At 34.8% G+C, this 12,786-nt stretch overlaps 2 protein-coding genes across 2 annotated transcripts; both read left to right on the top strand.

Moving 5' to 3' along the window:
• Positions 1–2,011: 2,011 nt before the first annotated feature.
• On the top strand, positions 2,012–4,661 carry LOC110886341 (mini-ribonuclease 3-like). The gene is made up of 6 exons (XM_022134119.2): positions 2,012–2,340; positions 3,061–3,182; positions 3,314–3,403; positions 3,492–3,544; positions 4,221–4,323; positions 4,465–4,661. Exons 1-6 carry the CDS (start codon positions 2,112–2,114, stop codon positions 4,582–4,584), a joined length of 717 nt encoding a protein of 238 aa, XP_021989811.1. The 5' UTR covers positions 2,012–2,111; the 3' UTR covers positions 4,585–4,661.
• Positions 4,662–10,058: 5,397 nt separating this feature from the next.
• Positions 10,059–12,576, top strand: LOC110883157 (mini-ribonuclease 3-like). Its single transcript, XM_022130985.2, has 6 exons — positions 10,059–10,305; positions 11,008–11,129; positions 11,261–11,350; positions 11,435–11,487; positions 11,628–11,730; positions 12,380–12,576. Exons 2-6 carry the CDS (start codon positions 11,046–11,048, stop codon positions 12,497–12,499), a joined length of 450 nt encoding a protein of 149 aa, XP_021986677.2. The 5' UTR covers positions 10,059–10,305; positions 11,008–11,045; the 3' UTR covers positions 12,500–12,576.
• The last annotated feature ends 210 nt before the right edge of the window (positions 12,577–12,786 follow it).

Here is a 12,786-nt window from a genome sequence, read left to right as displayed (position 1 = left end):
TTGATTATTCCTGCGGAAGTTCTTAGATCTGAGTTGTTCTTGGTGGAATGAGGCCAACACTTGAAGTTCATAAGAACTTTATGATGACATCACTCTAGAACATCTCAAATCTGTAACTTCTTGATTGGAAAACATAGATTTAGACGAGATTTTATGTGTAATCGCATGGAAACCATTCGGATATGAGTTGTTCTTCCTGGGATGACATCACCCTTGAAGAACTCCATGGTGACATCACCCTAGAACACTCCAAATCCGTTGATTTCACGGTTAAAAGTCGATATTTGAAAGGTAGGAAGATGAAAGAGTGCATATAGATCAAGGAAGTACAAGATTTGGGTTAAAAACTTACAAGAATCGCGAGAAATCGGAAGATTAAGGGGCTGGAACGTCTTGGTCGAGTGGCAGCAGCAACAACAAGTGCTTGGAGGGTGAAGAGGGGTATTTATAGGCAAGGAAGAAGGAAAAAGGAGGAAAGGTGGGCCGGATCGGTTGGCCCGCTCGATCGGCCGACCCAGCCGATCGGCTGGCCTATCCGGTCGGCCGGCCCAGCCGATCGGCCGGCCCAGCCCCGTTCGATTGGGCGGCCCAGCCGTTCGGCTGGTTCGTTCGATCGACTGGCCCAACCGTTTGGCTGGCCCGTCCGTACGGAAGCCTTTCGTTCCTCGTTTTTTGTGCGATTTCGACTGTTTGGGCCATATTTTCATATATTTATATAATTATTTAATTATTTATTATAATTAATCACAAAAGGGCCGTATATACGTATCTATATATCCAATATTCGGTGTGATGATCGAGTTACGCGTGCCTTCGAGTGCGTTCTTCGATGTGATGAGCCACAAAGATTATCGGGGCACTACTTGCTCGTGTTGCCGTCATCGTCACGATGGCTGGAGACATGGTACTCACCCGATAGCCTTTGTTAGCGTTGCTTGTTTACGTTTTGACACCTCACGGTTATCGAGGAGGGTAGATTAAGTCCTCACTCAACATCATCTGAGTGTTATAATTTATTGAAAATAGGTTTGTAATAGCGATAGAATACGCGTAATTATTCGATTATACTTCGATTTAGCGATATATCTGATATAGTTACATTATGATCCGAATCTCCGGTGCTAGGCGTAACGAGTGTATCGAATAGTATCAACGCACGAAGTGCGGGTTGTTACAGTCACCATCATAATTCTTTCCTTATTAGCCCCTTTTGTAAAACCATATGTGAGATTTCCCTTTTTTCAATCAAGGGCCAAACTTAGACAATACTGAAATTGCACAGTTGGCAATTGAGATAGAGACGACCTACAACGAAGATCTATTGATAATGGACTAGATTTGCTAATAAACGAAAGCGTAACCTTATAAAGACTGAGATGCTCAACCGACGACTGAAATAAAAACGAGCAACAAAATAAATACATTCTCGTATCTTTGAAGTTGAAAAATATAAGTGTATAATGTTGACAAATGAAGATTAATTAACATAAACTTAAAAACATTAACAATGAGGGATTTTAGCTTCATTTTATACATTTAATTTCCAATAATCAAAAGAAAACCAATTTCAGGTTGCCTCGGTGGTGTTGAGCACCTTATCTGCTCATGCTTTGTTGCCTCGACGGTATGGTGTCATGTTTCCTCTTGATGCAAGGTCAATCTGATTTATGTAATACCTATAAAAGATTTGGTGGAATTATATGAAGTAATGGGCTTGGGAGGAAGGCCAAAAGTGCATTTTAAGGCATTATTTTGGTAGCTTATTGGTGTATCTGGAAGAGAAGAAACGATAAAAAGTTTTTTAATATATATGTTAAAATTGATAAGATTATACAAGATATTAAGTCTCTTGGTTTTTTATGATATATAAATAAATCGAATGTTTCCTATGATAGATGGTGTAATTTCAATTTAACGTAAGTTGCCATTACGTCTTGTTGCCGTCCTTTGGTTTAAAGGTTGACTTTGTAAATAATAATTACTACCTTAAAGGAAGAAAAAAAACCAATTAAAAAAAGGTGGAAATTCAAATACCGTTGCCGTTATCGCTAACAAGCAAAACCCACGATTATCTTAAAACCTTCACCCCCAACACAATCGAAGCTAAACCCATGGCTACTGCGGTTACTGCTCTCCATGCAATTTCAGTGAAGGTCAGAGCTTCATGGGACACACAGCAGAGACTCCCCTACAGCCCCCACCGTACTTACCCCAAAAACCCTATCACTGTTGCTCCCACCAGTTCAAACACCGGACAAACCCTTAAATCTAACTCAACAGATCGCAATTTGTTATCCGTATCTGCCCTTCTCAGTCGCAGATCTCCAAGCCCAAATGAAGGTATCACTTTTTTTTTTGCATTTTTGTCGGTGCGGATTTTCGTCGAACACCTGGTGTGCACGTAATCAGTAGAGTTGTATATTGTTGTTTTATAGTTTAGTTTAATGAGCATTTTTATCTGGTGACTTTTAGAGAGTGTTATAATCGAAATTGAGATTTGAGAATTACAACGGGGCATTCTCTATAAAGGTATTGTTATACCCTTCACAGTGAGGAATTTCTTCGAACATCTGGTGTGCGTGTAGCCGTGTACTCAAAAGAGTTGTATGTTATGAAATGACTGATAAATGATTGTTTTTTACGCGTTGTTACACGCCTCATAGGAAGAAACGCGTTATCGCGTGCATCCAGTGTGGAGTTTCTTCCAAACATGGTATGTATAATGCATGTATTGGGTAGAGTTCATTCTTTAGTAAGATTGAATGATTGATGAGCATTGTTATCGGTCAACTTTTTGGTATCATGATTTTACCTTTTCCATGTGTTGATTTTAATTGAAATCGGGACGTTCAATTGTTGTGTTTTTAATAAAAAGCATTGTTACTTGCCTGAGGAATTTCATCGAACACCTGGTGTGCATGCATAATGATCAAGTAGGGTTGTGTCTTCACTGCAATCTAACTAACAGAGTAATGATCATTGCTTTTCTGGTGACACGGGATCATTCGGATTTTACCAGTTGCATGTGTTTGTCCTGATCAAAATTGTAAATTTCAACAGCTTGTTTGGAAGAGACGTATTTGGGCTATGAGACATGGATGCCAAGCGCACCAAAAGTAGAAAAACCTCGCTCAACATACAATGCTGCCGCACTAGCATACCTTGGAGATTGCATATACGAGGTTTGTCTTAAATCATGTCGCAAAGTTATATGCATAATATATAATTAGCATAGTTGATGATGCTGAGTGTTAGAATTTTTTTATTAATTAAGAACACAACGGATAAATCAAGGGTATTTTCATGTGTGCAGCTATACGCGCGCAGGCATTTTCTGTTTCCACCACTAAATATTGAAGAATATAACGACCGTGTGATGGCTGTCGTAAGATGTGAAGCCCAAGTATGAAACGTGGAATATATTCTATATTACACTACTACTTTCATTTTAGCCAATATATTGATTGATATTTTCGTTTGGTGCATATCAGGATGCAATGCTCCAAAAACTAATGAATGATAAAGTTTTATCAGATGAAGAAAGGTCAGTTTTACCATGCCTCGGTTAATTATGCACCATGTTGTCACCTTTGTCAGGTTAACATTTTGGGCATTCATTTTATGAAGTAATTATTCACTGTAAATAAAAAAGGGGAATTGGCCTGTAATAATCCCACCTAGACCTTGTTGGCCATTAATAATCCCACCTCAGAATATTTCCCCCCACCAGTCTCACCTTTCAACTATTTTTCCTACAATGGTCCCCCGTTAAAAAAACTTAACTGAGTTAAGCTTTTTTTCCAAATTACAAACAAATTTTTTAGGGCTTTTGATCAGAACGATGATACGAGTCCATTGATGTAAAACTTACTTCGAAATTGTGCTCAAAGTGACTTGATTTTAGTTAATTGGAAATTTGAACACCCGAATTGAAGCGCCGTTTTCATCGTTTGGAGCACTGTTTCAAGGCAAGTTTTATATCAATGGACTCGTATCGTCGTTCTAATCAAAAGCCCTAAAATATCTGTTTGTAATTTGGAAAAAAGCTTAACTCCGTTAAGTTTTTTTTAACGGGGGACTATTGTAGGAAAAATAGGTGAAAGGTGGGACTGGTGGGGGGAATATTCTGAGGTGGGATTATTAATGGCCAATAAGGTATAGGTGAGATTATTACAGGCCAAAATCCCAATAAAAAGTACATTTTTTTTGGTCTCATACAGGGACGTTCTTCGGTGGGGAAAGAATCTTTCTTCTTCTAAAACGCGAACCAAAAAACGTGCTGGTGTAGCCGTTTACAACAGAGCATCATCTTTGGAAACACTGGTCAGTTTTTATATGTCCGTTGTTATTTGTTGACAAATTTTGTTTAAACAAGTGACACCTAAGTGGACTTGGCAATAGAAGTTTAAGGTCTTAATTTTTTCTTTGATTATTACTGTTATTGAATATTGACCCATTATGTAGGTTGGTTATCTATACCTTACAAACGTGAAACGTCTAGATGAAATCATGCTAAAGCTAGGTTTCTCATCGGGTGTCTCGAATCAAATGATCCTGGAAGAAGCAAAGAGTGAGTTAAATTAAATGTAACATAGCATACTCACTTTTTAATGTATGTTTTTACTCTTTTAATATCAATCCATATTTTACTAGTCTATTTATATGAACTTTGCAAAAGTAGAATGTACTAATGGTTTTGTTGTACGATTTCTTGTCGTCGTTTCTGATGACCAATTTGTAAGTAGCTTTTTAATACGTGGTAACTAGTCGAAACATTTTTTTTTTCTTTCATTCGGGTCAGGTTGTCGACATAAAACACTTTTTTTTTGTCTAAAATTACGCCTGCCAATCATAACCATCAATCAAGAAATGGGTTGATTACAATTTGTCAAAATGGGGTACTTCTATAGAACTTTCCAACTTAAAATGGGTCTAAATGGGCCATCACCACGACTCATCCACCACCTGCTGCTTCTTGGCAAATCAACAGCGTGGGGCCACCTTTGCTGCTGAACCGTCGTAAAGTCATGCAAAGATCTAAATTACCTAATTAGGTAAGACAAGTAAAATATCATATTCACGAAGAGCATGTGGTTAACATTACACATATTATTTAATTATAAACGCAAATACAAAAAATTTAATTGAAGGTTGTTGAACTAAAGTAAGTTAAACCAAACTACAATTGAATTGAGAAGCAAGAAACACTACAATTGACAAGCAAGAAACACTACAATTGAGAAGCAAGAAACACACTATGACACAAGAGAGCTTTAAGGTTATGAAGAAATCAATCACTTCTAGTTTTAGGTTTGGTTACTTAGTTGCAAGAGCTAATTGATAAGGGACAATGTTTAATCAGTTATTTAGACCAGACTTATATTGATCATATCACTGACCTAGAGCACGATCCATGTACATACACACCAACCATTTGATCCTTAACTAAACTAACCAAGGTGTATTGGACATGATCAGCTGTCGTACTACAAAACATTTATCAGATCAATGCAGGAATTAATCACACAATAACGAATATAAATCAAATGTGTATGATTAACATCAGTTTAAATTATTAGGCTATGCGGTATGGTTGAGGATCATCCTTGGAGGATGACCCGGCATGTAAGCGCCACGTAGGATGGGTGTGAGGATGGGCCTAATATATATATATGAGTTGTATGTATATGTGTGTGTGAGGGGAGAATGCATCAATTTTGTCTTGTAGTGGCCGTCTCCAACGTCGGGAGGACGAAGCCGGGGGGGGGGGGGGGGGGATGGTGTTGCCACCGGCGACGGGCCTCGACGGGGGTGGGACGAGCCCCACACCATCTAGCCTTAAGCATAATTGTCATTCAACCAAGTAGAACTTGTTATATTTGTTACTCACGTAGACATATATATTGTTTGTTTGTTTTTTGTTTATTTTTTTTGAACGAAAAATTTGGATCACTGATGGACCATTGGTGTATCATCGTGTCTAGGTCTGTGCAACGGTTCAGAACCGGACCGAACCGAAACCGTTTAATGCTAATTATAAGAACCGGAACCGAACCGCATTGTAACGGTTCCGGTTCGGTTCAGAACCGAGTAAACGGTTCTCGCTTAAACAGTTTTTGCTGGAACCGGTTGTCAATTAAATCCTAACACTAACAACAAAATAAAAACAATTAAAACAATCAAACCGTTTAAAACATATACCTAAGAGTAACAATATCCAAAATTCAAACCAATTGAAATTAAAATTGCAACAATAAAATGTTTCAAAAACCATGAAACGAAAGTATACAATGTAAAAAACAAAAGTTAACTAAATATGTAGGCTATGTGTAGGTTAAATTACCTACATATATATAGGCTATGTGTAGGTAAAAACATATGTTCTTTTTATGTATAAACTATAAATAATACACATATGAATGTAAGAAACATAAAATATTAAAAATATGAACCTTAAATGTCAAATTTTAGTGTTTTAAAGTTGTTCCTTTTGTTCTCGCAGTGGTTAATGTTGTGTAATCATCCTCATCCTATGTGTGTGAGTATATATAAAGCAATGAGTAATTTTTTTCCTATTACCTTCTACCTTCTATAAGCCCTCAAGTTTTTCTCTTTTCTTTTAGTTGCGTGTGCGAACGTCCCCTTTTAACTAGAGGTGCACAAAAACCCGTATTCGGAACCGGACTCGATAAAAAAACTCAAAACCGGTTATTTTTGTACCCCGGGTATTGTATATCCGTAACCGAACCCGACTCTACCCGTAGGGTATGGATAGGGTATACATTTTGAGCTAAATACCAGTAACTGAAACTATACCCGATTTATACCCGAAAATACCCGGAACCAGTCATATCCTATACCTGAACCCGATTATACGCTATACCCGATACTGGTTTTTTTAATACCTGATAGAATACCCTATTTTTTAAGGTATACTTTTGTGTTTACTTTGCAACTTTTATATTTAAGTTTTTTAAAAATCTATACTATATAATAAAAGAAACCAATGAAGGGACACTTGTCATTATTATAGAGCATCCTTAATTAAAGATAATAATTATTTAATTTAAATTATTAAATATTAATTGCATTAATATAAATCTTATATACAAAAATAATATCGGATAACCTCTTTTGCCACATATTTATTAAATATTAATTGCATTAATATAAATCTTATATACAAAAATAATATCGGATAACCTATTTTGCCACATATTTATTAAATATTAATTGCATTAATATAAATCTTATATACAAAAATAATATCGGATATTTTGCCACATATATTCGGTATTCTACAGTATTGTGAAAGAATCGAAACCGACCCCAAAGAAAAAAACATATTAGATGTTGATAGATTTTCAAATTTATATTTAATATAAATAAATAAATAATAACTAGGTTATAACCACGTGTATTACACGAGTTGAATAAATAAATTTTATATACTAAATAATAAAACAGTATATCTTTAAAAACCCACTTTATTGCACGGGTAGAATAGATGCAATTTTATATATCAAATAATAAAAAGTTATTTATATAGGAACCATATTGTACGTAAATGTAATCTTATATACCAAATAATAAAAAAATTATATCTTTAAAACCATGTGTATTACATGGGTTAAATAAATGTAATATTGTTTACCAAATAATAAAAAAAGTTATATCTTTAAAAACCCTCGTGTATTAAACGGCTTGAATAAATATAATTTTATATACCAAATAATAAGAAAATTATATTTAAATAAAAATAATAAAAAATCCATTTTGATTTAGAAAGATTTTTTTAACAATAAATTAACCCGTGTATTACACAGACTTTTTAAAGATATAACTTTTTTTATTATTTGCTATAGAAAATTAGATTTATTCAACCCGTACAATATACAAAGTTTTTTTAAAATATATTTTTTTATTATTTAGTATATAAAATTACATTTCTTCCACCCGTGAATACACAAGTTTTTTTTAAAAATATAATTTTTTTTATTATTTGGTATATAAAATTACATTTATTCAACCCGCACAATACACGAGATTCTTAAAAATATAATTTTTTTTATTATTTAATATATAAAATTATATTTACTCAACACGTGTAATAAAAAGGGTTTTTAAAAATATATTGTTTTTTATTTACTATATAAAATTATATTTATTAAACCCGTGTATACACGGGATTCTAACCTAGTGCATATTATAAAACAAATAATTTGTATTTGAGTGAATTTATGTTATTGTAATTTGTTTTTAATTACTTTTATAAATTACAAACCAAATTTAATTTCTAAACGCATTTATTTTTATGTAAAATAAAAAAAACATATTTTTTTAAAATCGGGTATTAATACCCGCATCCATACCCGGTTCTAATACCCGAACCTTATTATACCCTCTACCCGGGTACAAGGGTATGACTTTTCTCTTCAATACCCGTACTCGAACCCTACCCGATTTCTCTTAATATCCATTTTTCAAATGCTCGATCATATCCGGAACCGGTTCCATACCCGAAACCGGGCATTAACAAAAACCCGATTTGTGCACCTCTACTTTTAACCTGCCGGCTTCATGTTTTATATTTTCGGTGTTTCAACAGGCCCAAGACCAGCCCTCTTCTAGTTTAGTTCCCCTCAGGCTCTTAGCCCATTTAGAATAACCTTGAAGTCCGACCCCATTACTCCAGCAGCTAATTTTCAGTTTTTCACTATTCAATCCAATTGCGATGTCCACTTGATAAAGACGCGTGTCTTTTAAATCAGATTCAAATCTGGACAAAGGGAGATAATTAAAGAAGTAACATTTACCGTTAAAAAAAAAACTTTATCTCTTAGATCAGATTCAAACCTGGACAAGAGAAGATAATTAAAAAAGTAACATTTTCATGTTAAAAGAAAACTTTTAGGGCAGGCGGGGTGGGAATGGTTTTCCCCGTGATATAATATTATCACTCGTTATAATATCCAAAACACCACCGCCACCCCTAAATGATCACTCGTTAACTTCATCACGCGTGGTATTTTTCATTCGTTAAGGTATTGTGAGTGATCGTATTGTTGGGTGTTGATGAGTGTTGTGAGTGATGGGTATTGTTGGGTGTTGTGAGTGATGACCATTTCCACTAAAAAAGGTTGTGAGTGATGGAATAATGGTTGATGACATGGCGAAACTTGATTGGATGTTGTGAGTGATGAGTGATCATCACCCCAACCCCGTTAGGGGGGAGGGGGTGGTCACTAGTGATACAATTCTACCACTACCAAGCACCAAACAACTCATGCCATATCATCACCCAATATTCTATCACTAGTGATAGAAATGTAGTGGGGGTGGTCACTAGTGATACAATTCCATCACTTCCAATTTTTTTTAATTTTTATTTTAAAATTAAAAATTAAACACATTAAATTATAAATTTCACTAATTTTTTTAATTTTTTATTTTAAATTAGAAATTAACAATAAAACACTAAAATTATAAATTTCATTAAATTTAAAACATACTACTTCAATTTAACATACTAGAAATCATGAAACATACAATTTAAAAAAAAAAACCTACTCCTCGTCCGAATCATGAAACTCCAAACCTAGAGAACCTACTAGTTCGTGTAACACTCTACTCGTTTTGATAATATTTTATTATAAACAAAGTCTTAATATACCAAAACCTTGAATTTTATATCAACATTAAGAAAATTTAACCAAGATAACATCTAGGACAAGTACTACTAGTTTAAGAATCCCACGACAAAAGAACAAGTGTTTAAGTGCTAATTTCATAGACATTGATTTGAACATATTTAAGTGATTGGGGAAGCTTCAAAATATCGTGTTCGGTTCTTGAAATTTGCTTGATCGCCATCCGGATTAGGTCCATCATCACCTATGGTCAAAACCACACAAAAGATTAGTTTTGACACCTTAAATATAAGTCCGATTAAGTTCCATGCCAAAAAATATGCAAAAACAACAAAATCTATCCACCCTGGACGGCCGCGCCGCGCGACGAGTACCACCAAAGGTGGTCGCGTGACGCCACCACCCGTCGCGTCGCGCGATGGGTTTTATGCTCGGCCGTGGCGTAGCGCCACGACATGATTTCGACAGAATGTTGTTTCATGGGACACACAGCAGAGACTCCCCTACAGCCCCCACCGTACTTACCCCAAAAACCCTATCACTGTTGCTCCCACCAGTTCAAACACCGGACAAACCCTTAATTCTAACTCAACAGATCGCAATTTGTTATCCGTATCTGCCCTTCTCAGTCGCAGATCTCCAAGCCCAAATGAAGGTATCTGTTTTTTTTGCATTTTTGTCAGTGCGGAATTTCGTCGAACACCTGGTGTGCACGTAATCAGTAGAGTTGTATATTGTTGTTTTATAGTTTAGTTTAATGAGCATTTATATCCGGTGACTTTAGAGAGTGTTATAATTGAAATTGAGAATTACAACGGGGCATTCTCTATAAAGGTATTGTTATACCCTCCACAGTGAGGAATTTCATCGAACACCTGGTGTGCGTTTACTCAAAAGAGTTGTATATTATGAAATGACAGATAAATGATTGTTTTTTACGTCTTGTTAACGCCTCATAGGAAGAACGTGTTATCGCGTGCATCCTGTGTGGAGTTTCTTCCAAACATGGTATGCATAATGCATGTATTTGGTAGAGTTCATTCTTTAGTAAGATTGAATGATTGATGAGCATTGTTATCGGTCAACTTTTTGGTATCATGATTTTACCTGTTCCATGTGTTGGTTTTAATTGAAATCGGGACGTTCAATTGTTGTGTTTTTAATAAAAAAGCATGGTTACTTGCATGAGGAATTTCATCGAACACCTGGTGTGCATGCATAATGAATCAAGTAGGGTTGTGTCTTCACTGCAATCTAACTAACAGAGTAATGATCATTGCTTTTCTGGTGACACGGGATCATTCGAATTTTACAAGTTGCATGTGTTTGTCCTGATCAAAGTTGTAAATTTCAACAGCTTGTTTGGAAGAGACGTATTTGGGCTATGAGACATGGATGCCAAGCGCACCAAAAGTAGAAAAACCTCGCTCAACATACAATGCTGCCGCACTAGCATACCTTGGAGACTGCATATACGAGGTTTGTCTTAAATCATGTCGCAAAGTTATATGCATAATATATAATTAGCATAGTTGATGATGCTGAGTGTTAGAATTTTTTTATTAATTAAGAACACAACAGATAAATCAAGGGTATTTTCATGTGTGCAGCTATACGCGCGCAGGCATTTTCTGTTTCCACCACTAAATATTGAAGAATATAACGACCGTGTGATGGCTGTCGTACGATGTGAAGCCCAAGTATGAAATGTGGATTATATTCTTACACTACTACTTTCATTTTAGGCAATATATTGATTGATATTTTCGTTTGGTGCATATCAGGATGCAATGCTCCAAAAACTAATGAATGATAAAGTTTTATCAGATGAAGAAAGGTCAGTTTTACCATGCTTCGGTTAATTATGCACCATCTTGTCACCTTTGTCAGGTTAATATCTTGGGCATTCATTTTATGAAGTAATATTATTCACTGTAAATAAAAAAGTACATTTTTTTTTTTTTTGGTCTCATACAGGGACGTTCTTCGGTGGGGAAAGAATCTTTCTTCCTCTAAAACGCGAACCAAAAAACGTGCTGGTGTAGCCGTTTACAACAGAGCATCATCTTTGGAAACACTGGTTAGTTTTTATATGTCCATTGTTATTTGTTGACAAATTTTGTTTAAACAAGTGACTCCTAAGTGGACTTGGTAATAGAAAGTTTAGGCAAAAGATCAAATACAAATAATCTTAACATACTAAACATACAAAGTGAAGGAAAACTCAAAAAGACAAGGTGTCATTTTTGTAATTACCACCAACTATCATACTTACTATACAAATGTGAACTCAACCAAAAATACCTAAAAAACACAAAAAAAAAAATTTTTAACATTTTTTTATTAAGAAATCGCTACATTTCGTTAGCAAAAAAAAAATTTTTTTTTTTGCTGCTACTAAAAGTAGCGATTTTTTAATAAAAAATGTTTAAAAAAATAAAATAAAATAATTTGTGTGTTTTTTTTTTTAGATTTTTCTAGGTTTTTTGGGGGTTTAGTTTTTAGCATTTTATCTTGGGTGGGGGGAGGGGGGTTAGGTTTTTTTTAGGTATATTTGTAGAGTAACTTTGATAGTTATTGATAATTACAAAAATGCCACCTTGTCTTTTTGAGTTTTCCTTCAATTTGTATGTTTAGTATGTTAAGATTATTTGTACAAGAACTTTACCCTAGAAGTTTAAGGTCTTAATTTTTTCTTTGATTATTACTGTTATTGACCCGTTATGTAGGTTGGTTATCTATACCTTACAAACGTGAAACGTCTAGATGAAATCATGCTAAAGCTAGGTTTCTCATCGGGTGTCTCGAATCAAATGATCCTGGAAGAAGCAAAGAGTGAGTTAAATTAAATGTAACATAGCATACTCACTTTTTAATGTATGTTTTTACTCTTTTAATATCAATCCATATTTTACTAGTCTATTTATATGAACTTTGCAAAAGTAGAATGTACTAATGGTTTTGTTGTACGATTTCTTGTCATCGTTTCTAATGACCAATTTGTAAGTAGCTTTATTGATACGTGGTAACTAGTCGAAACATTTTTTTTCTTTCTTTCGGGTCAGGTTGTCGACATAAAACACTTTTTTTGGTCTAAAATTACGCCTGCCAATCATAACCATCAATCAAGAAATGG

The sequence above is a fragment of the Helianthus annuus genome, chromosome 10 (genome assembly GCF_002127325.2).
Source record: "Helianthus annuus cultivar XRQ/B chromosome 10, HanXRQr2.0-SUNRISE, whole genome shotgun sequence".
NCBI classification, from domain to species: Eukaryota; Viridiplantae; Streptophyta; class Magnoliopsida; order Asterales; family Asteraceae; genus Helianthus; species Helianthus annuus.
The sequence above is the reverse complement of the archived record's forward strand: the minus strand, read 5'-3'. Positions and strand labels throughout refer to the sequence as shown.

Excerpts from the sequence above, each read along its gene's own strand:
- LOC110883157 (XM_022130985.2), top strand. The coding sequence starts at position 11,046 with ATGCCAAGCGCACCAAAAGTAGAAAAACCTCGCTCAACATACAATGCT. Across the intron at positions 11,130-11,260 it reads TTGGAGACTGCATATACGAG|CTATACGCGCGCAGGCATTT; the intron begins GTTTGTCTTAAA and ends TCATGTGTGCAG. Across the intron at positions 11,351-11,434 it reads TCGTACGATGTGAAGCCCAA|GATGCAATGCTCCAAAAACT; the intron begins GTATGAAATGTG and ends GGTGCATATCAG.
- LOC110886341 (XM_022134119.2), top strand. The coding sequence starts at position 2,112 with ATGGCTACTGCGGTTACTGCTCTCCATGCAATTTCAGTGAAGGTCAGA. Across the intron at positions 2,341-3,060 it reads ATCTCCAAGCCCAAATGAAG|CTTGTTTGGAAGAGACGTAT; the intron begins GTATCACTTTTT and ends AAATTTCAACAG. Across the intron at positions 4,324-4,464 it reads CATCATCTTTGGAAACACTG|GTTGGTTATCTATACCTTAC; the intron begins GTCAGTTTTTAT and ends CCCATTATGTAG.